This window comes from Coregonus clupeaformis, chromosome 11 (assembly GCF_020615455.1).
Source record: "Coregonus clupeaformis isolate EN_2021a chromosome 11, ASM2061545v1, whole genome shotgun sequence".
Lineage (NCBI taxonomy): Eukaryota > Metazoa > Chordata > Actinopteri > Salmoniformes > Salmonidae > Coregonus > Coregonus clupeaformis.
Genome location: NC_059202.1, coordinates 37080103 through 37108005, shown reverse-complemented (window position 1 = coordinate 37108005; position 27903 = coordinate 37080103). Strand labels below are relative to the sequence as shown.

The window sequence follows — 27903 nt, the reverse complement described above, 5'->3', positions numbered from 1 at the left end:
TCTTAACACTAGAGCATACAATGACATTCTAGACGATTCTGTGCAATTTGGGGAAGGCCCTTTCCTGTTTCAGCATGACGAGGTCCATACAGAAATGGTTTGTCAAGATCGGTGTGGAAGAACTTGACTGGCCTGCACAGAGCCCTGACCTCAACCCCATCGAAGACCTTTGGGATGAATGAACGCTGACTGCGAGCCAGGCCTAATCGCCCAACATCAGTGCCCAACCTCACTAATGCTCTTGTGGCTGGAAGCAAGTCCCCACAGCAATATTCCAACATCTAGTGGAAAGCCTTCCCAGAAGAGTGGCAGCTGTTATAACAGCAAAGGGGGGACCAACTCCATATTAATGTCCATGATTTTGGAATGAGATGTTCAACGAGCACATACTTTGGTCATGTAGTGTATATTGATGTCAGATTGACATGATTCTATTCCAACTTCTCTAAAAAATAAACCGAATGAGGTTTCACGAATAATAGTCTATAACCTAAAAATAATTACAAAGATTGAATCAGGTAACCATATTAGGTATTGAAAAGAAGAAAGACTGGGATGAGGAATGAGAGGCGTATCTGAGATGCTTAGCTGAATGATTGAGTTTACACATCTTGAGCAAAAGCAGGAAGGAGTGCCAAGAGCGCAAGATTGCTGGAACTGAACTGCCCATTCGCTTGCGTCAGTATTCGATGAGAGATGAAATAGAAAGTAAAGCACCTGCTATCTTTGGCATCAGGGCCTTTAAATCAGAAAGAGAAAGAGAGTTAGTGAGGGGGAGAGAGACCGAGTGAGAGAGAGCGAGAGAGAGAGAGAGAGAGAGAGAGAGAGAGAGAGAGAGAGATATGCAGTAAAAAGAAGAGGACCTGGCTACAACAGCACATCACGCACACTGTAAAATGCTATTAGCCTACTATACAAGGACTCAATAATCAATGTATTTACTTACAAGTGTTACATGCGGGCATATGTAAATCCGCATAATCACAACGGATCTGGGAAAGTAAGCTTAAGGTAAGTTCGATTAATTTCAACTCAACACGTACGTCCATCCATTCATTCACTCACTCTCCATTCTCCCACTAATCTAGCCTACTGACTCATTCAACATTCTAATCTCCATTGTTCAGTATCTGGTGGAAATGTTTAATTTGCCTTTGGCTAAATGTTACAGCAGTATCGTGAGGCCAATCCTATGTTTTGCCGTGTGATAATTATACCTGGCCATAGGATGAAACACTGTAGCGGAGTTTTCAAGACAAGTGTGGGCTAGTTATCATGCCCTCTTTGTGAATGAAAGACAGTCAGATGCGTCTGATTAGGGTCTGACGGACCGACAACCACCGTTGTGTTCAAATAAGTTTGTGGTATGCAGGCCTCGAAACCCCACAATAAACTTTGCAAAGATAAGCCATTTTCTTAATATGATTTGGAATTATGTCTCATTTCTGACTTCCCATAGTTTACCATCGGATTCACTGTTATATAGGGCTATCATAGCTGCTATAATATCATATGGACATGCATATGGGATGTGCTAAAATGCGGAGTGTGTGTTTCTGTAGCATAAAAACGTGTGTGGGGATGGAGGGCTATCAACGTTTCGTTCATTCATCCCACAGTGGGGATGTAGCGGCCAAACATTATGCCATGAATGAGTGATTGATGCTTGGATTTAGTGTAGTTAAATCAGTAGTTTGTCCAGTTAAGTCAAATACCTGGATGATTATCCAAGACGTGTGGCTGCAATTATGTCATACATTTTCTATGGGGTTTAGGTCACGTGTCAAACACAAGGCCCGCGGGCCGAATCCAGCCTGTGACACATTTCTATCCGGCCTGCGCAATGATTTGGGTTGTCAATTCATTTTGGCCCGCTTCCATACAGCCCGCAACACGCTGCACTTCAAGTCACAGCAAGCACTGTCAAAGTGCTGCAAGCCAAACGGCATTGCCACACACCCACCCACACACGAGCCAGCCAGTGTACTGTATCATATCATCACTAATGGCACTGACCAAATATTTTACCGGACAGAAAGTTTAAACATGTTGTGTCCATGTCAAGTTTCAGTTCCAACTGGTCATTGCTGTAGCCTACAGAAAATGTAATCTTGGTTGTCAAAAAGTTATAAGATAAAGGATTCACACTCTGGTATAAATTACTACTAATGGGCAATAGGACAAACAAGCGATCATAAATGAGTCAACAGTTGAGCCATCTACTTTATGAAATTACAGCCTGATGTGCTTGCATTAGTGAATTCAACTTCAATTGCGCTGCTTTCATGTGTCCTGTTTACTGTACGCAGTGGAGGGAAAGTGTACAGACCAGTGTTGTAAAGTACTTAAGTAAAAATACTTTAAAGTACTACTTAAGTAGTTTTTTTTGTGTATCTGTACTTTACTTTACGATTTATATTTTTTGACAACTTTTACTTTTACTTTACTACATTCCTAAAGAAAATTATGTACTTTTTACTCCACACATTTTCCCTGACACCCAAAAGTACTCCTTACATTTTGAATGCATAGCAGGACAGGAAAATGGTCTAATTCACACACTTATCAAGAGAACATCCCTGGTCATCCCTACTCCCTCTGATCTGGCGGACTCACTAAACACTTGCTTCATTTGTAAATTGTGTCTGAGTGTTGGAGCATGCACCTGGCTATCAGTAAATTAAAAAAACAAGAAAATGGTGCCATATGGTTTGATTAATATAAGGCATTTGACATGGTTTATACTTGTACTTCTACTTTTGATACGTAAGTATATTTTAGCAATTACATTTACTTTTGATACTTAAGTAGATTTAAAACCAAATACTTTTGGACTTTTACTCAAGTAGGATTGTACTGGGCGACTTTCACTTTTACTTGAGTCATTTTCTATGAAGGTATCTTTACTTTTACTCAAGTATGACAATTGGGTACTTTTCCCACCACTGGTACAGACACATGCCACAGTCCTAGCTAGGCTATTAAAATGTTGCAGTCTGGCTTCGGTTTTTTAAGCTTGACAATGAATAACCTAAAAACAAAACCTGCAACAAAATACTATTCAAAGGAGAAACGTGTAGGCCAATTACAGCAACATTTGAGCTGTAGTCTAGGCTGGCTACTCAACTACAATACATTTTGAGTGCACCATACAGCAATGCTGCATTCAACCACACCAATGATCCATGCAGTGCAAAAAACATTTAAATGTTACAACAACCTATAGGTATGTTTTTGTTATTTGGAGTAATTGGCAGCATAGCAGCAAAGGCAGAACAAATATTATTTATCTATTCTTTTATTTTAATATGTTCAAATGCTATATACAGCATCCTATGTACAAAGAGGACATTATAAAGGGCCATATTTTTTCAAATAAAACAATTGCCAGTTTGGGCCAGTTGTATTCACCTTTTTTCTGTTGTTGTAAAAACAAACATAATAGGCTATGTCTGGCTGTGTTTTTTCCCGTGCGCTGATTGAGTTTCACACCCCTGGTTTAGGTTACCTGAGCAAATCCATAAACATAACACAGAGGAATGAAATACAGCAGGGAGACTGTAACAGTTGTGAAAAATACTAAAGGTCTGATCCGGGGGGCACCATGTAGAACAGGCACTAACTAGTAGAGAGCTATTAGGTGCCAATGGATAGATCTCAGCCACCACAGGTCTGTCTGGCAAGAACAAGCCTCAATGTCTTCAGAACAGGTTTATTAGATATTGGGTTCAACCATACCACACAGTCCTCTGTATTGACAGAAGTGGTTCTATGGAGACAGAATAGAAAGGAATAATCATGAGTACTGGCTTACATACAAGATACACTGAGTGTACAAAACATTAGGAACACCTTCCTAATATTGAGTTGCACCCCCTTTTGCCCTCAGAACAGCCTCAATTCATCAGGGCATGGACTCTACAAGGTGTCGAAAGTGTTCCACAGGGACGCTCGCCCATGTTGACTCCATTGCTTCCCACAGTTATGTCCAGTTGGCTGGATGTCCTTTGGGTGATGGACCGCTCTTGATACACACAGGAATTAGTTGAGCATGAAAAACCCAGCAGCGTTGTAGATCTTGACACAAACCGGTGTGCCAGGCACCTACTACCATACACCATTCAAAGGCACTTACATTTTTTACCTTGTCCATTCACCAGCTGAATGGCACAAATACACAACCCATGTCTCAATTGTCTCAAGGCTTAAACATCCTTTAACCTGTCTCCTCCTCTTCATCTACACTGATTGAAGTGGATTTGTGACCTCAATAAGGGATCATAGCTTTCACCTGGATTCCACTGAGGGGTATGGAGGAACTAGGGGTTGTTCATGTTTGTGGATGTGTCTATTAGTGTCATGGGGTTGTGGCACAGTGGATGTGTGGTGGGTGTCACTATTAACATGTAGGGGGAAATCGCAGGCGTAGTTTCAAAACTATTGAAACTCAGTCCCAGTGGAACAATCTGTCCAACCATTAAAAAAAGTATGTGCGTGCCTGCGAGCTTGTTTGTATTGCCAAGGTTTTGCAGTTATTCCTCGCCAAAATGCACAGCAATCAAGATATTTGAGGGTGGCGTTATTTCCCAATTGTCATGACATCGAAATCCCTCTCTCAACATAATGTTGTGGTCTGTCTGCTACCTCCCCCCACACCATTCTGGCAATACTGGTCTGTACGGCACTTAATGTCTCCTATAGATCTCTGTGTGTGTGTGTGTGTGTGTGTGTGTGTAATTGGCCCATCCCTAGGATAGGCTAGACACTTAATCACGTGTGGCACCTTAGATTGTTGTTTCAGGCATCAGCACGTTTCGCTCACACACACATTCTCAGTACGGCGTGCTGCATTCTCCAGGGTGTCGTCCACACAAAGCCCAAGACTACACTGGGGGAGGCAGGCAGGGAAGAGAGGCACTAGGCTGGGCCTAGGGGAGATGGCAGAAACTGGCTACTCCCTTTATCTGGGCTGTTACATGCCTGCCACAGACAATGGCACCATTCATTAGTTGTGTGTGAGGAAGCCATGTTGTTCACTGGACAATTCTCTGCATGAGTTCTCAATCTTGGCTGTTGTTGATGTTGGTGGTGGAGCGATGAGATATGTAGCTTTGGCATTCTTACAATGTGGTGGTTTGTGATTTTAGATAGTTATAACTGTAATATGGCTACTAGGTAGGCATCTATGCAGATGGCTAGGCGCTACACAGATAGGATATGAGTTGTATGGAAATGCATGGATGAAACAGGCGTGGAGTATTTAAATGAGCTTTAGTAAGATTGTCAGGGATATTGTGCTATCAAATGTACCAAATGTTTGAATGGTCTTATGGGAGTAACCAGCATAGTGCATATAAATTCAACCCCCATCTTTATATTTATTTAATGTAATTTGTTACAATTTTTTTAAATTTTTGTATTTTATATATATATATATATTTTTTTTTTAAGGGGGTAGATCAGCTTTAATATTGCTGATAGATTGTAACTTCCATCATTGTAATTGTCTTCATCACTTCCAATCCCCCATATGTTTTTCCCCCCGCAAATATATCTATCTATCTATCTGCCTGCCTGCCTGCCTGCCTGCCTGCCTGCCTGCCTACCTACCTACCTACCTACCTACTTACCTACTTACCTATCTATCTATCTATCTATCTATCTATCTATCTATCTATCTATCTATCTATCTGTCACGGTTTACTAAGCCAGAACCCAGAAGCAGACCAGGACAAGGTAAATTGAAACAAAGGTGAGTGTTTATTTAATAGATCCACGAGTGAGGCTGAATAATCCAGGGAACAGAGCGGGTGGCGTGGATGGGTTGTTGAGGGTGCAGTGGTAGGTCCAGTAATGGCTCGGCAGCCGCCGACCATCAGGCAGAGGTTGGGTGAAGGTTCCGGGTGAGTGACTGCAGATAGAACAAAACGGAGGTAAGTATACAGCAAGTCAAAAAGGTGAAAAACAACAAAACTAACGCTAGAAGTTCCAAGGCTGATACACGGACAAACATACTGTTCATGGCTAACGATCCGGCAGGGGAATGGATGTTAGGACAGAGCCTAAGAAGGGTGATGATCAGGACCAGGTGTGCAGATTGCTGATGGGATGCAGGTGCGGAAATCAAGAGAGCTCCCGCCTAGCAACGTTGCCCGGCAACCAGGCAGGGAGCGTTCCAGAACCCTCGGGAAACTGGAGATCCCGAGCAGAAAAACTAATACCCAGACAGAAACCGACTCAGACTGCAGGGATCGTTACAGTACCCCCCTCCGACCGACGCCACCGGGCGGACTCCCGGAGCGCCAGGATGGAGGCGGTAGAAGTCACGGATGAGGTCAGCATCTAGGATCTGTCGCCGCGGAATCCAACTCCTCTCTTCAGGACCATACCCCTCCCAGTCCACGAGATACTGGAAACCCCCGGCCCCGCCGTCTGGAATCCATGATGCGTCGCACCGTGTAGGCAGGACCACCTCCGATCATCCGAGGAGGAGGAGGAGGAGGCGGAGGAGGCAACAGAGGACTGAGGAGAACAGGCTTGAGGCAGGAGACATGAAAGGTGGGATGGACTCTGAGCGTCCTCGGTAGTTTGAGTCGAACTGCCACCGGATTGATCACCTTCTCCACCACAAACGGACCAATGAACTTCGGTAACAACTTCCTAGACTCAGTCCGTAAAGGAAGATCCCGTGTGGCCAACCAGACCCTATCTCCGATGGTATAGGTGGGAGCGGGGATCCGGCGACGATTCGCCTGGAGCTGATACCGGTCCGAAACTCTAAGGAGTGCCTTTCTGGCCCGATGCCAGGTCCGGTGGCAACGACGAATATGGGCCTGAACAGAGGGCACTGAGAGCTCCTTCTCCTGAGAAGGGAACAAGGGAGGTTGGTAGCCATACAGGCACTGGAAGGGAGACATCCCAGTGGCAGATGTAGGGAGAGTATTGTGGGCATACTCAACCCAAGGCAACTGAGAGACCCAGGAGGTGGGGTTGGAGGAGACAAGGCAGCGTAGCGTGGATTCCATCTTCTGGTTGGCTCTCTCCGCCTGACCATTAGATTGGGGGTGAAAACCAGATGTGAGGCTGACTGTAGCTCCAATGGCCAAACAGAAGGACTTCCAGACAGCAGAGGTAAACTGAGGGCCACGGTCGGAAACGATATCACTGGGCAAACCGTGGACCCTGAAAACCTCCCTAACCAGGATCTCGGACGTCTCCGAGGCAGAGGGAAGCTTGGCAATAGGCACAAAGTGGGCGAACTTGCTGAATCTGTCCACGATAGTCAGAACGACCGTGTTTCCCTCAGACGCGGGCAACCCAGTGACAAAGTCCAGGGCCAGATGCGACCATGGTCGCGGGGAATAGGAAGGGGGTGAAGTAGTCCAGAGCTGGGCCGATTGGTACTCTTATTCTGCGCACACACTGGACAGGCAGCAACATAACCCCGAGTATCCTCGGCCATGGCAGGCCACCAAAAACGTCTGCGAAGAAACGCCATCGTCCGAGCCACGCCAGGGTGACAAGCCATTTTGCTGGCGTGGGACCATTTGAGGACAGCAGGACGAACCGACTCAGGCACAAACAACCGACCGGGTGGACCGTTACCGGGACCGGGCTGCGTCCGAAGGGCCGCCATCACCTCCTCCTCAATCTTCCACCTAACAGCTCCCACGACGCAGTTCCGGGGGAGAATTGTCTCGGTCTTGGACCCACTCTCCTCCGTCTTGGAGAACATCCGGGACAAGGCGTCCGCCTTGCCGTTCTTAGATCCAGGTCGGAACGTCAGGGAAAAAATTGAATCGTCCGAAAAACAACGCCCACCTGGCCTGACGGGAGTTGAGACGTCTAGCCGATTGCACGTAAGCAAGATTCTTGTGGTCAGTCCAGACAATAAACGGTTGCTCCGCCCCTCCAACCAGTGGCGCCACTCCTCCAAGGCAAGTTTCACCGCGAGAAGCTCCCGGTTACCCACATCGTAATTCCTCTCCGCAGGCGAAAGGCGACGAGAGTAGTAGGCGCAGGGATGGAGTTTACTGTCCGTGGAGCATCGCTGCGACAGGATGGCGCCAACTCCCACATCAGACGCGTCCACTTCAACGACGAACTGACGGGCCGTGTCCGGTTGAGAGAGAATCGGTGCGTTGGTGAATCGCCTCTTCAAATCCAGAAACGCTCGATCCGCCTCCGGATTCCACTTGAAGATCCTGATACTGGAAGTCAAGGCAGTTAACGGAGCGGCCACACGGCTGTAATCCCGGATGAATCTGCGGTAGAAATTCGCAAACCCCAAAAATCTCTGGAGCTGCAATCTCGTACCGGGCTGGGCCCATTCCAGAACCGCTCTAACCTTCTCCTGGTCCATCCTAATCTCTCCCCTGGAGATGATGTACCCGAGAAAGGATGTCGTGTGGGCGTGAAACTCGCACTTCTCGGCCTTCACGAACAGGCGATTCTCCAACAATCGCTGCAGAACCTGCCGGACATGCTGGACGTGGTCGGAAGGTTCCTTTGAGAAGATCAGAATGTCATCCAGGTAAACAAACACAAAGAGACCGATCATATCTCTCAGGACGTCGTTCACCATACTCTGGAATACCGCTGGAGCATTGGTCAGTCCAAACGGCATCACCTGATACTCGAAGTGACCCATCGGTGTATTGAAACCCGTCAACCACTCGTCCCCCCTCTCTGATCCGGACCATGTGATACGCATTGCGTAGGTCTAGCTTGGTGAACACCGTAGCACCCTGTAAGGAGTCGAAGGCAGAACTCATCAAGGGCAGGGGATACTTGTTCTTGACCGTGATGTCATTCAACCCCCGATAATCAATACACGGTCGAAGAGAGCCATCCTTCTTACCCACAAAGAAGAATCCTGCCCCCAGGGGTGATGACGAGGGACGAACGAGACCAGCAGCTAGGGACTCCTTGATGTAGGTCTCCAAAGCCTCACGTTCAGGTCGGGAGATACTGTATAACCTTCCCTTGGGGTAGACAGCTCCAGGGAACAGGTGGCGAGATAATGTCCCGAACCACCACAGTAGAGGCAACAGTTAGTCCTACGTCTGAGTTGGCGTTCCTCCTTGGTTAACCCGTGCCGCCCTACTTGCATTGGTTCAGAATCGGGAGACAGGACCTCTCCACTAATCCTGTGTGGTGGACGATGATCGACGTATTCTGGTCCAATCCCCGACCCGACTGGAACCTGAGAAGCTGATCGATTGGACGGACCCCATTGCTTCTCCCTCCTTCGCTCTCGGACTCGATTATCCACCCGAATAGACAAGGCTACCAAGCTGTCCAGGTCACTAGGCTCCGGATAGGAGATCAACTCATCCTTGAGCTGCTCCGACAGACCCTGGTAAAAGGCCGCTTGCAGAGACTCCTCATTCCACCCACTCTCCACCGCCAACGTCTTGAACTCGATCACGAAGTCGGCCACGCTGCGAGTTCCTTGGTGAAGCGAAAACAGGCGCCTAGCTGCGTCCCTCCCTCGGACGGAATGGTCGAAGAGCTTCCTCATCTCGGCCGTGAACCCCTGGTATGAAGCCATGCAGGGGTCTTGTCGTTCCCAAACGGCTGAAGCCCACTCCAGCGCTCGACCACGCAGCAACTCAATCACAAAGGCTATCCTAGCCTTGTCTGTGGCATAAGAGTAGGGCTGTAGATCGAACACTAACCCACACTGCATAAGGAAAGAACGGCATCTTCCCAGCTCCCCCTCATATTTATCCGGCGTCGGAACCTTGGGCTCACGGAAGGACACAGCTCCAGAAGCGGCAGGCGAGATGGGTGAAACCGGTAGTGGATCCTCCACCGGAAACTTGCGCTGGTTCTGGACCTCCGTCAGACCGGTAGAAAGGTTCCGAACTGCCAACGCGATCTCCTGTAGCTCCGTGCTATGATGGCCCAACATCTTCTCCTGATGGGTAATGGCATGGCGAACAGAGTCCAGGTCCGCTGGGTTCATTACTGGCCGGATCGTTCTGTCACGGTTTACTAAGCCAGAACCCAGAAGCAGACCAGGACAAGGTAAATTGAAACAAAGGTGAGTGTTTATTTAATAGATCCACGAGTGAGGCTGAATAATCCAGGGAACAGAGCGGGTCGCGTGGATGGGTTGTTGAGGGTGCAGTGGTAGGTCCAGTAATGGCTCGGCAGCCGCCGACCATCAGGCAGAGGTTGGGTGAAGGTTCCGGGTGAGTGACTGCAGATAGAACAAAACGGAGGTAAGTATACAGCAAGTCAAAAAGGTGAAAAACAACAAAACTAACGCTAGAAGTTCCAAGGCTGATACACGGACAAACATACTGTTCATGGCTAACGATCCGGCAGGGAATGGATGTTAGGACAGAGCCTAAGAAGGGTGATGATCAGGACCAGGTGTGCAGATTGCTGATGGGATGCAGGTGCGGAAATCAAGAGAGCTCCCGCCTAGCAACGTTGCCCGGCAACCAGGCAGGGAGCGTTCCAGAACCCTCGGGAAACTGGAGATCCCGAGCAGAAAAACTAATACCCAGACAGAAACCGACTCAGACTGCAGGGATCGTTACACTATCTATCTATCTATCTATCTATCTATCTATCTATCTATCTATATATATATATATATATATATATATATATATATATATATATACACTGCTCAAAAAAATTAAGGGAACACTAAAATAACACATCCTAGATCTGAATGAATGAAATAATCTTATTAAATACTTTTTTCTTTACATAGTTGAATGTGCTGACAACAAAATCACACAAAAATTATCAATGGAAATCAAATTTATCAACCCATGGAGGTCTGGATTTGGAGTCACCCTCAAAATTAAAGTGGAAAACCGCACTACAGGCTGATCCAACTTTGATGTAATGTCCTTAAAACAAGTCAAAATGAGGCTCAGTAATGTGTGTGGCCTCCACGTGCCTGTATGACCTCCCTACAACGCCTGGGCATGCTCCTGATGAGGTGGCGGATGGTCTCCTGAGGGATCTCCTCCCAGACCTGGACTAAAGCATCCGCCAACTCCTGGACAGTCTGTGGTGCAACGTGGCGTTGGTGGATGGAGCGAGACATGATGTCCCAGATGTGCTCAATTGGATTCAAGTCTGGGGAACGGGCGGGCCAGTCCATAGCATCAATGCCTTCCTCTTGCAGGAACTGCTGACACACTCCAGCCACATGAGGTCTAACATTGCATTAGGAGGAACCCAGGGCCAACGGTCTCACAAAGGGTCTGAGGATCTCATCTCGGTACCTAATGGCAGTCAGGCTACCTCTGGCGAGCACATGGAGGGCTGTGCGGCCCCCCAAAGAATGGATGGACACTACGCTGACAGACACAGCAAACCTTCTTGCCACAGCGTGCATTGATGTGCCATCCTGGATGAGCTGCACTACCTGAGCCACTTGTGTGGGTTGTAGACTCCGTCTCATGCTACCACTAGAGTGAAAGCACCGCCAGCATTCAAAAGTGACCAAAACATCAGCCAGGAAGCATAGGAACTGAGAAGTGGTCTGTGGTCACCACCTGCAAAACCAGTCCTTTATTGGGGGTGTCTTGCTAATTGCCTATAATTTCCACCTGTTGTCTATTCCATTTGCACAACAGCATGTGAAATGTATTGTCAATCAGTGTTGCTTCCTAAGTGGACAGTTTGATTTCATAGAAGTGTGATTGACTTGGAGTTACATTGTGTTGTTTAAGTGTTCCCTTTATTTTTTTGAGCAGTGTATATATATATATATATATATATATATATATATATATATATATATATATATATATATATATATATATATATATATATATATATATATATATATATATATATATATATATATATATATATAATATATAGATAGTATATATAGATATATAAATATAGATATAGATATGTATATATTTTTTATTTATTTCACCTTTATTTAACCAGGTAAGCCAGTTGAGAACAAGTTCTCATTTACAACTGCGACCTGGCCAAGATAAAGCAAAGCAGTGCGAAGTCGGAAGTTTACATACACCTTAGCCAAATATATTTAAACTCAGTTTTTCACAATTCCTGACATTTAATCCTAGTAAAAATTCCCTGTCTTAGGTCAGTTAGGATCACCACTTTATTTTAAGAATGTGAAATGTCAGAATAATAGTAGAGATAATTATTTATTTAAGCTATTATTTATTTCATCACATTCCCAGTGGGTCAGAAGTTTACATACACTCAATTAGTATTTGATAGCATTGCCTTTAAATTGTTTAACTTGGGTCAAACGTTTCGGGTAGCCTTCCACAAGCTTCCCACAATAAGTTGGGTGAATTTTGGCCCATGCCTCCTGATAGAGCTGGTGTAACTGAGTCAGGTTTGTAGGCCTCCTTGCACGCACACACTTTTTCAGTTTTGCCCACAAATTTTGAGGTCAGGGCTTTGTGATGGCCATTCCAAGACCTTGACTATGTTGTCCTTAAGCCATTTTGCCACAACTTTGGAAGTATGCTTGGGGTCATTGTCCATTTGGAAGACCCATTTGCGACTAAGCTTTAACTTCCTGACTGATGTCTTGAGATGTTGCTTCAATATATCCACATTATTTTCCTTCCTCATGATGCCATCTATTTTGTGAAGTGCAGCAGTCCCTCCTGCAGCAAAGCACCCCCACAGCATGATGCTGCCACCCTCGTGCGTCACGGTTGCGATGGTGTTCTTCGGCTTGCAAGCATCCCCCTTTTTCCTTCAAACATAACGATGGTCATTATGGCCAAACAGTTATATTTTTGTTTCATCAGACCAGAGGACATTTCTCCAAAAAGTACGATCTTTGTCCCCATGTGCAGTTGCAAACCGTAGTCTGGCTTTTTTTATGGCGGTTTTGGAGCAGTGGCTTCTTCCTTGCTGTGCGGCCTTTCAGGTTATGTCGATATAGGACTCGTTTTACTGTGGATTTAGATACTTTTGTACTTGTTTCCTCCAGCATCTTCACAAGGTCCTTTGCTGTTGTTCTGGGATTGATTTGCACTTTTCGCACCAAAGTACGTTCATATCTAGGAGATAGAACGCGTCTCCTTTCTGAGTGGAATGATGGCTGCGTGGTCCCATGGTGTTTATACTTGCATACTATTGTTTGTACAGATGAACGTTGTACCTTCAGGCGTTTGGAAATTGCTCCCAAGGATGAACCAGACTTGTGGAGGTCTACAATTTGTTTTCTGAGGTCTTGGCTGATTTCTTTTGATTTTCCATGATATCAAGCAAAGAGGCACTGAGTTTGAAGGTAGGCCTTGAAATACATCCACTGGTACACCTCCAATTGACTCAAATGATGTAAATTAGTCTATCAGAAGCTTCTAAAGCCATCACATTTTTTTCTGGAATTTTCCAAGCTGTTTAAAGGCACAGGCAACTTAGTGTATGTAAACTTCTGACCCACTGGAATTGTGATACAGTGAATTATAAGTGAAATAATATGTCTGTAAACAATTCTTGGAAAATGTACTTGTGTCATGCACAAAGTTGATGTCCTAACCGACTTGCCAAAACTATAGTTTGTTAACAAGAAATTTGTTGTGTGGTTCAAAAACAAGTTTTAATGACTCCAACTTAAAAAGTATTTAGTCAGCCACCAATTGTGCAAGTTCTCCCACTTAAAAAGATGAGAGAGGCCTGTAATTTTCATCATAGGTACACGTCAACTATGACAGACAAATTGAGAGAAAAAAAATCCAGAAAATCATATTGTAGGATTTTTAATGAATTTATTTGCAAATTATGGTGGAAAAAAAGTATTTGGTCACCTAAAAACAAGCAAGATTTCTGGCTCTCACAGACCTGTAACTTCTTCTTTAAGAGGCTCCTCTGTCCTCCACTTGTTACCTGTATTAATGGCACCTGTTTGAACTTGTTATCAGTATAAAAGACACCTGTCCACAACCTCAAACAGTCACACTCCAAACTCCACTATGGCCAAGACCAAAGAGCTGTCAAAGGACACCAGAAACAAAATTGTAGACCTGCACCAGGCTGGGAAGACTGAATCTGCAATAGGTAAGCAGCTTGGTTTGAAGAAATCAACTGTGGGAGCAATTATTAGGAAATGGAAGACATACAAGACCACTGATAATCTCCCTCGATCTGGGGCTCCACGCAAGATCTCACCCCGTGGGGTCAAAATGATCACAAGAATGGTGAGCAAAAATCCCAGAACCACACAGGGGGACCTAGTGAATGACCTGCAGAGAGCTGGGACCAAAGTAACAAAGCCTACCATCAGTAACACACTACGCCGCCAGGGACTCAAATCCTGCAGTGCCAGACGTGTCCCCCTGCTTAAACCAGTACATGTCCAGGCCCGTCTGAAGTTTGCTAGAGTGCATTTGGATGATCCAGAAGATGATTGGGAGAATGTCATATGGTCAGATGAAACCAAAATATAACTTTTTGGTAAAAACTCAACTCGTCGTGTTTGGAGGACAAAGAATGCTGAGTTGCATCCAAAGAACACCATACCTACTGTGAAGCATGGGGGTGGAAACATCATGCTTTGGGGCTGTTTTTCTGCAAAGGGACCAGGACGACTGATCCGTGTAAAGGAAAGAATGAATGGGGCCATGTATCGTGAGATTTTGAGTGAAAACCTCCTGTCAAGGGGTGCTAAAGGTGGGTGTGGTGCATAAATCAAGCGCAGGACGCAGAAGCTCAGTCCAAAAGACTTTAGTGCAATAATCATGTAGAAAATAAGCACAATAAGCCCGAAGGCGAAATCACGGCGCACACAGGCGTCAAACAAACGGCGCACTAACATGTGCGAAAACCCTCTCCAAAACACTGGAGGGAAGTACGTAGCTCCAACACGAAAACAGAAGAGCAATCACACACAAAGACAAACACAACCAACGAGAACTAAATAGGACACTAACGAGGACTAACAAGACACAGGTGTACAACATAAAGACAAAACCAAACGAACATGAAACATCGATCGGTGGCAGCTAGTACTCCGGGGACAACGACCGCCAAAGCCTGCCCGAACCAGGAGGAGGAGCAGCCTCGGCCGAAACCGTGACACCTCCTTCCATCAGCAAGGGCATTGAAGATTAAACGTGGTTGGGTCTTTCAGCATGACAATGATCCCAAACACACCGCCCGGGCAACGAAGGAGTGGCTTCGTAAGAAGCATTTCAAGGTCCTGGAGTGGCCTAGCCAGTCTCCAGATCTCAACCCCATAGAAAATCTTTGGAGGGAGTTGAAAGTCCGTGTTGCCCAGCGACAGCCCCAGAACATCACTGCTCTAGAGGAGATCTGCATGGAGGAATGGGCCAAAATACCAGCAACAGTGTGTGAAAACCTTGTGAAGACTTACAGAAAACGTTTGACCAGTGTCATTGCTAACAAAGGGTATATAACAAAGTATTGAGAAACTTTTGTTATTGACCAAATACTTATTTTCCACCATAATTTGCAAATAAATTCATAAAAATTCCTACAATGTGATTTTCTGGATTTTTTTTCTCATTTTGTCTGTCATAGTTGACGTTTACCTATGATGAAAATTACAGGCCTCTCTCATCTTTTTAAGTGGGAGAACTTGCACAATTGGTGGCTGACTAAATACTTTTTTTCCCCACTGTACATATACATACATACACATACATATACACATACATACATATATATATACATATCCTTTAAAAATATATATTTCCCTTTATTACTTTCCAACCCAACCGCCCCTCCCCTAATTGGATACACTAGAGAACAACAATGCTTAGTCCTCTACTTCCAGCTTATACATACTATATACATTTTATGGACACAGTCAATTTTACAGTAATTCTCTTTTGTTTGTTTTTACTCCTGAACTTCCTCTACCCTCAACCTCTCCGATCATTTTCATGATGTCCATCCGGTTTGCTTCTATATGCCATATCTTTCTAACTGTGCTCTTTCACAAAAGCTCTCAGCCTATAACCTATATACTTATTATGGACACAGTATGCTTTACATTAGTTATCTTGTTGTTATTAGTTGTTGTTAGTTGTTTTTAGTCCAATCCTTCAGCTCCATTCAACACCTCCACATCTATCACTTAACACCATCCATATTGGATTTCTATTTGTCATATATTTTTCAACTGTACTGTGATGTTTCACAAACGTTCTGAACCCTTCTATTCTCATTGTTTCTACAGATTGTAAATTGAAAATAAACATTTTTGCTAAAAGTATTATAATATTATTGATCGATTGACTATGACTTTTCAGATCACCCAGTAGTGCTATCTGCAGATAGTTAATCTAACATTAGATAGTAAATCCAGAGTTTCTTACCTTTGCCTTGATTCGGCATTCTTGTCCAGATAGATCATCATGGCATTTGTAGTTCTTTATGATAGCCACATTAGCAGCTAATAAGAGTTTCAATTTTGGGGGGTAAATACAGGCAAATATATTGATAAAAGTTACCTTGTCCTAGAGAGATTTACACGGTTATCAAAACTTCACGCCAGGGTAAGCCTAGCAAGTTGTCAAATCCCGGTAATGGTCCAAACATTTGACAATGATAGGAATTGCCATACTGTCAATGTCAGAAAGCTACAAGTCTAGAAGAATTTGATGTCAATCCCTGACATTTTCTTGTTGTGTTGTTGACCTCTCTGAAAAAGGATATGACATAAAAGCGTGTGGGCAGGTAACCATGGCAACCATGTGATGACAGGGGTGATGACATGTTTATGCCCCTGTCCCAAAATATACAAGTCATCACCCCTCAGCTCTCTTTGTCTATCTCCTTTTATACACACACACACACACACACACACACACACACACACACACACACACACACACACACACACACACACACACACACACACACACACACACACACACACACACACACACCCTCCCTCTCTTCCTCTGTCATAGATTTTCCTCTGGGCCTTGTTACCACAGTAACCAGAGAACTCCCAGAGATCTGTAGAAAAGAAATACCAGAGCTGCAGAGGGAGGGAACACACACACACACACACACACACACACACACACACACACACACAGTTGTTTACGGTTGTCACAGAGGGTGAGGATACATGGACCAAATCCTGGGAGTAGATTGATTACCAGACCTTCAAGTCATTCTTCTAAATCTGTTTCTCATTGTGAGTAAAGGACTGACGTCAAACATGAGCAACAAAAAAAAACTCCTTCTGATCTTTTCATCTTTAAACTCTGTTCATATAGTAAAAATATAGCGTTAACTATATGAAGAATCACAAACACTCTCCCTTTAAGACCAGAGAGATGTAATTGATCTATTTGTAAGGTATTTATTTATAAAAACACGTGTGAGGAAACAATAGGTGTCTATTCCACATTTTGTTATGTTACAGCCTGAATGTAAAATGGATTACATTTATATTTTGTGTCACTGGCTTACACACAATACCCCATAATGTCAAAGTGGAATTATGTTTTTAGAACGTACAAAGGCTTGCCATAACAAAGGGGTTGAATGCTTATTGACTCAAGACATTTCAGCTTTTATGTGTTTGATACCGTTCCATTTATTCCATTCCAATGAACTTGTCCTCCTATAGCGCCTCCCACCAGCCTCCTCTGAATTACATACAATGGACAGTAATTGGGCAGCAGATCATAATAGACTATAAAGATGTGTTTTATTTTGTACCTTTATTTAACTAGGCAAGTCAGTTAAGAACAAATTCTTATTTACAATGACGGCCTACACCGGCCAAACACAGACGACGCTGGACCAATTGTGCGCCGCCCTATGGGACTCCCAATCACGGCTGGTTGTGATGCAGCCTGGAATCGAACCAGGGGGTCTGTAGTGACACCTCAAGCACTGAGATGCAATGCCTTAGACCACTACGCTACTCGGGAGCCCATTCCATGATGATAGACATTGGCCCAGTTAGGCAGTCGAGATCTCAGTAGCTACAGTATGGGCTCCCTCTCTGCTCGTACATGAATGAATCAGAGTGATACAGTGGGGAAAAAAGTATTTAGTCAGCCACCAATTGTGCATGTTCTCCCACTTAAAAAGATGAGAGAGGCCTGTAATTTTCATCATAGGTACAGTCAACTATGACAGACAAATTCAGAAAAAAAAAGGATTTTTTATGAATTTATTTGCAAATTATGGTGGAAAATAAGTATTTGGTCACCTACAAACAAGCAAGATTTCTGGCTCTCACAGACCTGTAACTTCTTCTTTAAGAGGCTCCTCTGTCCTCCACTCGTTACCTGTATTAATGGCACCTGTTTGAACTTGTTATCAGTATAAAAGACACCTGTCCACAACCTCAAACAGTCACACTTCAAACTCCACTATGGCCAAGACCAAAGAGCTGTCAAAGGACACCAGAAACAAAATTGTAGACCTGCACCAGGCTGGGAAGACTGAATCTGCAATAGGTAAGCAGCTTGGTTTGAAGAAATCAACTGTGGGAGCAATTATTAGGAAATGGAAGACATACAAGACCACTGATAATCTCCCTCGATCTGGGGCTCCACGCAAGATCTCACCTCGTGGGGTCAAAATGATCACAAGAACAGTGAGCAAAAATCCCAGAACCACACGGAGGGACCTAGTGAATGACCTGCAGAGAGCTGGGACCAAAGTAACAAAGCCTACCATCAGTAACACACTACGCCGCCAGGGACTCAAATCCTGCAGTGCCAGACGTGTCCCCTTGCTTAAGCCAGTACATGTCCAGGCCCGTCTGAAGTTTGCTAGAGTGCATTTGGATGATCCAGAAGAGGATTGGGAGAATGTCATATGGTCAGATGAAACCAAAATATAACTTTTTGGTAAAAACTCAACTCGTCGTGGTTTGGAGGAAAAGAATGCTGAGTTGCATCCAAAGAACACCATACCTACTGTGAAGCATGGGGGTGGAAACATCATGCTTTGGGGCTGTTTTTCTGCAAAGGGACCAGGACGACTGATCCGTGTAAAGGAAAGAATGAATGGGGCCATGTATCGTGAGATTTTGAGTGAAAACCTCCTTCCATCAGCAAGGGCATTGAAGATGAAACGTGGCTGGGTCTTTCAGCATGACAATGATCCCAAACACACCGCCCGGGCAACGAAGGAGTGGCTTCGTAAGAAGCATTTCAAGGTCCTGGAGTGGCCTAGCCAGTCTCCAGATCTCAACCCCATAGAAAATCTTTGGAGGGAGTTGAAAATCCGTGTTGCCCAGCGACAGCCCCAAAACATCACTGCTCTCGAGGAGATCTGCATGGAGGAATGGGCCAAAATACCAGCAACAGTGTGTGAAAACCTTGTGAAGACTTACAGAAAACGTTTGACCTGTGTCATTGCCAACAAAGGGTATATAACAAAGTATTGAGAAACTTTTGTTATTGACCAAATACTTATTTTCCACCATAATTTGCAAATAAATTCATTAAAAATCCTACAATGTGATTTTTTGGATTTTTTTTCTCATTTTGTCTGTCATAGTTGACGTGTACCTATGATGAAAATTACAGGACTCTCTCATCTTTTTAAGTGGGAGAACTTTCACAATTGGTGGCTGACTAAATACTTTTTTCCCCCACTGTATGTGATATGTTGGACAGGACGTGGTGTTGGTGGGAAGCATTGGCAGCCCCTCACAAAACCCTATGCTAAGAGGACAGAGTTGTGTGCTGTCCTTATCAAAGCCCAACTTCTAACAGAGAGAGAGAGAGAGAGAGACGGGGAGAGAGAGAGAGAGAGAGAGAGAGAGAGAGAGAGAGAGAGAGAGAGAGAGAGAGAGAGAGAGAGAGAGAGAGAGAGAGATCAACACCTCTTCTATATGAATACTGAGAAGTGTCTGCCTCATACTGCGGAAACACCAAGGGCTCCCACATACAGCACTACAAACAGATTACTATGCATGGAGCCGCACAGGAGCCTTCATCCACAGACTGACGGCAGCGCTCCATCTAGCATCTGTCTGGTCCATGGGAATCATTTGGCTGTAACACACAAGGCTCAGATACCCACAGGGGGAAATATGTATCCTACTGTTCGCTGATCTGAAAGCACTGAATAGTTGGGAGCAATATGGCGTAGTCTTCTAGTACAGTACATTCAAATGATAGTTTGCTTGAAAAATCCAAGTTGCTCAGATGTTTTCAGACATCATATGTGGTCCAATGTCGAGATGAGTCTATGTCCCACACCTTGTGAAGATTGAGTGGACTATCCCTTTAACGTAAACGATAGTGCTTCTACCTGCCCAGGTTTAATGATAAATACTCACAAGATAAGCAGGGCATAGAGGTGGAGTACCTATTATGTAACCCTCCAACTCTCCATTAACAGTGATCGACTTATGGCTGTTGATTTGTGACGCCTTGACCTTCCATTATCCGAATCCCAATCCTGTCACTGTCTCTGCACTCAATCACTGTCCTGCAGTAGACATTAACGGCTGGGGGTATTTCCACCACTGCTCTACTTACTGAAGGAACTCTAATCCATTCTTGGTCTTAGAGGAATTCTTGAAATCTTGTGTTTTTTGGATGGTAACAACATCCAATATTATGCTTTGTCTCCCTTATGGTCTCTTTGAGTTTAAGGGCATGCCATTCGGTTAAAAAAATGCTCCAGCAACCGTCAGAGACCCATGAATCAAGTCCTGGTAGACTGTCTTGTAGATGAAGAGTGTTGTCTTGTCCTGTGTACCTTGATATTTCATTTTGATGGTCTCCTGAATGGCCTTCATAAGGCTTTTGATTGCCTGGAATAGTCTGGTTTGACACTCAAACTGCAGTAATATAGTTGAAGTGATATTTTGAGTGTTTTTAACGTCACTTGCGGTACATTGACAGAACTGATACTGATCCCTTGATTAAGCGACAGAAAGCTGGCAAAACACTCTTTTGACCATGTCCCTATGTTTGAGCAAATCCCCCAACCAAAACCTTGAATTGGTCATTTTTGTAACACCCTGGTTCTGGGACTCTATATGTTGAGCCAGGGTGTGTTCTTTCTATGTGGTTTATTTCTATGTTGGCCTGAGTGACTCCCAATCAGAGGCAACGAGTGTCAGCTGTGGCTGGTTGTCTCTGATTGGGAGCCATATTTATACTGTCTGTTTTTCCCTTTGTGTTTGTGGGTTTTTGTTCCAGTTGGTCATTGTTACCTAGGACGTTACGAGTCGTTTTGTTGTTTTGTATCGTGTGTGCACGTTAACTAATTAAAGTATGTTCGCTCAACACGCTGCGCCTTGGTCTTCATCTGTTCTAGACGATCGTGACAGAAAAACCCACCATACAAGGACCAAGCAGCGTGTCCAGGAGCAGGCAGACTGGACTTGGGAACAGTGGAGGAGGAGTTTCGATTGGGTCAAGCCAAATGAGGAGCTGAATGGCGGGAGTTGGAAGCAGAAGAGCGAGAGTTGGGCGAGAACTATAGAGGCCTGGCCCACGGGGAAGAGAGACCCCCCAGAAAATTTTTTAGGGGGGCTCACGACGTCGGGGCAGCAGGAGGCCGCGATAGAGCGGTCCAGCGGGTTGGCAGAGGAGGCTGCCAGGTTACGGGGGCCACTGGTCAAAGAAGGGAAGGAAGGTGTAGAGGCACGGCGAGAGGTACTGGGGTGTGTTACCAGTCCGGTCCGGCCCGTTACAGATCCCGGTGTAGGGCCAGTGGTGTGTGTCCCCAGTACGGTCCGGTCTGTTCCTGCCACTCGCACCAAGTCTACGGTGCGCGTCGCCAGCCCGGTCCGGCCTGTTCCTGCTCCACACACCAAGCCTACGGTGTGCGTCGCCAGCCCGGTCCGGCCTGTCCCTGCTCCACGCACCAAGCCTACGGTGTGCGTCGCCAGCCCAGTCCGGCCTGTCCCTGCTCCACGCACCAAGCCTACGGTGTGCGTCGCCAGCCCGGTCCGGCCTGTCCCTACTCCACGCACCAAGCCAGGGGTGCGCATCGTCAGCCCGGTCCGGCCCGTTCCTACTCCACGCACCCAAGCCAGGGGTGCGCATCGTCAGCCCGGTCCGGCCCGTTCTACTCCACGCACCAAGCCAGGGGTGCGCATCGTCAGCCCGGTCCGGCCCGTTCCTACTCCATGCACCAAGCCAGGGGTGCGAAGTCGTCAGCCCGGTCCGGCCCGTTCGGCTCCACGCACCAAGCCAGGGGGTGCGCGTCGTCAGTCCAGCACAACCCGTGCCTGGGTCACCGGTGCCTGGTAAGGTACCGGTCAACTGCTCCACAACGGAGCTGAAGCTAACCGCTCCTGCTACGTCCAGTTCAGCTCCAGCCAGCGGGGCCAGACTGGACCAGGGGCGCTATGGGGGGATTATTGGAGGGTGGTGGGCAAGGCCGGAGCCAGAACCGCCGCCGAGGAGGAATGCCCACCCAGCCCTCCCCTGTTTTGCTCTAGTTGAGGCGCGGTCGCAGTCCGCGCCTTTAGGGGGGGGTACTGTAACACCCTGGTTCTGGGACTCTATATGTTGAGCCAGGGTGTGTTCTTTCTATGTGGTTTATTTCTATGTTGGCCTGAGTGACTCCCAATCAGAGGCAACGAGTGTCAGCTGTGGCTGGTTGTCTCTGATTGGGAGCCATATTTATACTGTCTGTTTTTCCCTTTGTGTTTGTGGGTTTTTGTTCCAGTTGGTCATTGTTACCTAGGACGTTACGAGTTGTTTTGTATCGTGTGTACACGTTAACTAATTAAAGTATGTTCGCTCAACACGCTGCGCCTTGGTCTTCATCTGTTCTAGACGATCGTGACAATTTTGACACTAAATCCGGACTGTTCTTCCTCTTAGTCTCTCACTCAGTCATCTTCCCACTCAGAGTGGCAATCTGTCAGCCCTCCCCAGGCTTGGCCCCCTTCCATTCCAACCTGTTTCTCCACCTCCACAGCCAAAGACTGATAGCCCACTGCTCAGCCACAGCAAGATGAATGACTCCCTAATTCAATCTGACTATAGTGCTGATGGCAGCAAACACACAATCATTCACACACACGCCTACGCACAGACACATACCTTAACACTCCCACGTGTGTACTTATTTGCATGTCTGAACCTGTGCTCATGTGAGTGATTGGGTGTCTGTCGCCTCATGATTGTGTTAGCCCACTGAGCTAAAACCTGGGCAAGGTTATTCATCATGCAAGCATAGCTTACTGAACCACCACTTTACACTCACTGCCATGCACATGAGCTCGCATCTGAAAATGCAATAGGCCTACATAACACCCCAACTGTGGAGCTACAGTATCGCATTTCTTAACATCCATGTTTATCTATTACCAACTAATGAACATTAAGTTCAATGATACATATAATTAATTTTCAATGACTATTTGGATCACTATTTTGTGTTGATGTTTTCCATGCCTTTCTATTCTCTGGCATTATTGCAATGCAGACCCCATGTAACATTGGATCCCACAAACACTTGCCTGGTCCGATATCTGTTTTTGCAGTCTTGCCAACTCCTACTATGGTCATTGCCAAAAACTGTTGGCGTGACAATTTCAAGCAATCTCCATAGGAGTTGGCAGGACAGCACAAACAGATCTGGGACCTGGGATCAAACACACCTTTGATGACAATGTGCTTGGCCTCTGCTGCCCACTGCGCTGTGGTTCGATAGATCTGAGAACTCATTGATTGGCGTAATCTATGATGGCAAGCCTGGCTTTAAAGGGACCAACCAATGTATTGCAATGTTTATCTCAGTCCAGGGTCATTGAGATATTGTTCAAGTGCACAAGAATATCTGTTCTATTTAGATAAAACGTAGTTTAATGCCATGATTATGATATTGTGTTGTGTATGGTCTCCAAGGCCATTTCCAGGCATAAGTGACATGCTCGTCGAACATCTTATTCCAAAATCATGGCCATTAATATGGAGTTGGTCCCCCCTTTGCTGCTATAACAGCCTCCACTCTTCTGGGAAGGCTTTCCACTAGATGTTAGAACATTGCTGCAGGGACTTGCTTCCATTCAACCACAAGCGCATTAGTGAGGTAGGGCACTGATGTTGGGCGATTAGGTCTGGCTCGCAGTCGCGTTCAAATTCATCCCAAAGGTGTTTGATGATGTTGAGGTCAGGGCTCTGTGCAGGCCAATCAAGTTCTTCCACACCGATCTCTACAAACCATTTCTGTATGGACGTCACTTTGTGCACGGGGCATTGTCATGCTGAAACAGGAAAGGGACTTCCCCAAACTGTTGCCACAAAGTTGGAAGCACAGAATCATCTAGAATGCCATTATATGCTGTAGTGTTAAGATTTCCCTTCACTGGAACTAAGGGGCCTAGCCCGAACCATGAAAAGCAGCCCCAGACCATTATTCCTCCTCCACCAAACTTTACAGTTGGCACAATGCATAGGGGCATGTAGTGTTCTCCTAGCATCCGCCAAACCCAGATTCGTCAGTCGGACTGCCAGATGGTGAAGCGTGATTCATCACTCCAGAGAACGTGTTTCCACTGCTCCAGAGTCCAATAGCGGCAAGCTTTACACCACTCCAGCTGACGCTTGGCATTGCGCATGGTGATCTTGTGTGTGGCTGCTCGGCCATGGAAACCCATTTCATGAAGCTCCTGACGAACAGTTCTTGTGCTGACGTTGCTTCCAGAGGCAGACTTATTGGAAAGGTGGCATCCTATGACAGTGCCACGTTGAAAGACACTGACCTCTTCAGTAAGGCCATTCTACTGCCAGGGTCATTGAGATATTGTTCAAGTGTGTCTATGGAGATTGCATGGCTGTGTGCTCGATTTTATACACCTGTCAGCAACGGGTGTGGCTGAAATATATACAGTGTCTCACAAAAGTGAGTACACCCCTCACATTTTTGTAAATATTTGAATATATATTTTCATGTGACAACACTGAAGAAATGACACTTTGCTACAATGTAAAGTAGTGAGTGTACAGCTTGTATAACAGTGTAAATTGGCTGTCCCCTCAAAATAACTCAACACACAGCCATTCATGTCTAAACCGCTGGCAACAAAAGTGAGTACACCCCTAGGGGCCCTGACCTCCATGGGGCCTCCGTTGATTTTGTTACTCATTCTCACTCAGATATCACATTAACATGGCATAAGTCATTACAAAATGTGTAGAATTGCATTACATTTCTCTCCACCTCATGGCAAAATGTGTAGAATTTCAGGAAATAAGCTGTAAAACTGCAAAAATGTTCTCTCTGCCCCATTGAAAAATGTGTATAATTTTAGAAAACTTGCTTTAAAACAGACACATTTTCTCCACGTCCCATGGTAAAATAATAGAATTGCAGGAAATTTACTTTAAAGTTTAAATCATTCTCTCCACCGTCAAGAGGGCAGCCACAAAAAAAGTTTTGTTGCTTCGGGCCCCCAAAAGGCTAGAGTCGGCCCTGATGTGATTGTTGTGTTGTTTTTGTTTTTTTTGCCGTGTCCCAGCTGGCCAAAGTGGACCAACCACTGGAGTAGCTTCAAAACCAAGTCAAATCTCAATCAACATAGAATGGCATTCATGTTTTTCCTGATACTGCTTCTGATCCCCTCCATTGATGACCATTCCTGATCTTCTCTTTCTTCTCTCTTCCTTAGGTCTCCTAGGAAACAGAAGAAGAGAGGAATCCTAACCCCCACCAAGAGGCTCAACATGCCGGAGCAGAGCAATGACTACCGTGTGGTGGTGTTTGGGGCCGGCGGGGTGGGCAAGAGCTCCCTGGTCCTCCGCTTCGTCAAGGGCACCTTCCGGGACACCTACATTCCCACCGTGGAGGACACTTACCGCCAGGTGATCAGCTGTGACAAGAGTGTGTGCACCCTCCAGATCACCGACACCACGGGCAGTCACCAGTTTCCCGCCATGCAGCGCCTGTCCATCTCCAAGGGCCACGCCTTCATCCTGGTCTACTCCGTCACCAGCCGCCAGTCCCTGGAGGAGCTCAAGCCCATCTACCAGCAGGTGCTGGCCATCAAGGACAGCGTGGATGCCATCCCTGTCATGCTGGTGGGCAACAAGAGTGACGAAACCCTGCGTGAGGTGGAGACCAAGGAGGGCGAGGCGCAGGCGGCAGCATGGAAGTGTGCCTTCATGGAAACCTCGGCCAAGATGAACTACAACGTCAAAGAGCTCTTCCAGGAGCTGCTCACCCTGGAGAAGAAGAGGAACATGAGTCTGAGCATCGATGGCAAGCGCTCCGGCAAGCAGAAGCGTGCCGACAAGCTCAAGGGCAAGTGCAGTATCATGTAGGGAGGGAGAGGTGATGCCTGACCCCTAGAAGGAAAGACTGGGGTTGGGGAGGGTGGTGATGGTGGTGCAAAGTGTAGGTGTTCTTAAAGAGACTCACTTCGAGGAATGGCGGGAAGGTGGGGGTGGGATGGGGCTCGTCTGAGAGGGATTTTTTCATCCCGAAAGAGGTAACCCCCACACCTCCCCATACTTCATACCACTACCCCCCCCATCTAGCTCATTGGTTTTGATTTGGAGCTTCACCTCTCCATTAAAAAACCGATGCCATTGAAGGCCGAATGGAAAAGATTGGGACACAAGAGGCTATTCAAGTTCAAAGAGAAGATCAAGCCTTGATGCAATTCTACTCTGATGGGAAAAATGAAAGAATATGGAGCCCTGACAATTGATATACTCTCAAGTTCAGGGCATTATTACAAACTCAGTGCCCATTTCAATATTATTCACCCCACTTCCGCCCTCTTTTCCTATAGCTGTCTCTCTCCTGCTAATATGAGACACCCTGCAAACAATTATGATTCAGGAGTAACATTAAAACAGAATAATATGCCCCACCAAAATTAGACAACTGTACTGAAAATCCAAACTCAAATTGATGAAATAAGTAATTTAAATAAATGAGAGAATAGTCAGATTAACTCAGTGACATCCTGAGAATTTACAGGGAACTAGACAAAGGTCCCACAGAGTACGTTCCCTTGGGACCATCACACAACGTTCTTAGAACGTTCTCAGAACGTCAGAGGGATAACGTCAAGCCGAAACCCTTAAGGGACCTAAAGGAACATCCCTGAATGTCCTCAGGATGTCCCCTGTTTGCTGGGCAGCCACCTGACTCCTATGATTGGAAAGGTAATAAAGTGGAATTGCAGGAGATGAGAGAGGTATCAAGTTTAATGTTAGAGTAATGGAAACACGACTTTCATCAATTCAAATAGATGTCCATAAGCACATGTTGGTCTTTCGCCTTCAGTATCTCCATGTCAACCTGTAACCTGGCGAATGGATGGGATTTGAGAACTAGATATTGCCATCAATAAAGTTGTGATTTGAAAGTTATTAATACATTATACTGTATATTGTAAGTACAGGTTAGGCCTATCAAAGGTTGCTAATTAACAGTAGCATGCGACTGTGAGTGTAGATAAATATGGAAAAAATAGCTACGAGTGGTCTCTGTATTTTGCTTTACATTTGACGTGACATTTTGTATAATTTCATAATCAAAGTGAGCTTTAGCTAAACAAAGCACAAACAGAACAAAAGCAACAAGCAGACAAAGCACGTTTGAAATGTAAATGTTTTTGAATAAATGTATTTAATCTCTATAGCACAAATGTTTGGACCCTCATACCATTAATTTAGGTGTCTATGTCAATGTTGATTTTACCTTCGATAAAAATCTTTGATGGATTTTTATTTTATTTTTGACAATCCACTGTTATTAATATACTGTGTGCTCTGTAAATAATATATTTTTACGCTCCAAATGCTCATATTGTCTTGCTTTGCCCCCCATTATTTTTTCCAATCCCAAAATCCCATACCCCTGCTTTAGCAATATGAGATGACAGCACTTTGAGGATTTGGCGCACAGTGACATTTGATATTTTGGTAAACCCTTTGATGTGCTCTGGTTGCATCACACTCTCTGCTAAATAAAGACAAGTAAATGTACATATAA

General features: G+C 45.4%; 1 protein-coding gene across 1 annotated transcript; it reads left to right on the top strand.

The window, feature by feature from the left end:
* Nucleotides 1-652: 652 nt before the first annotated feature.
* On the top strand, nt 653-27903 carry LOC121576480 (GTP-binding protein Di-Ras1). Its single transcript, XM_041889644.2, has 2 exons — nt 653-1011; nt 25568-27903. The coding sequence occupies exons 1-2, from the start codon at nt 956-958 to the stop codon at nt 26217-26219; spliced, it is 708 nt and encodes a 235-aa protein (XP_041745578.1). The 5' UTR covers nt 653-955; the 3' UTR covers nt 26220-27903.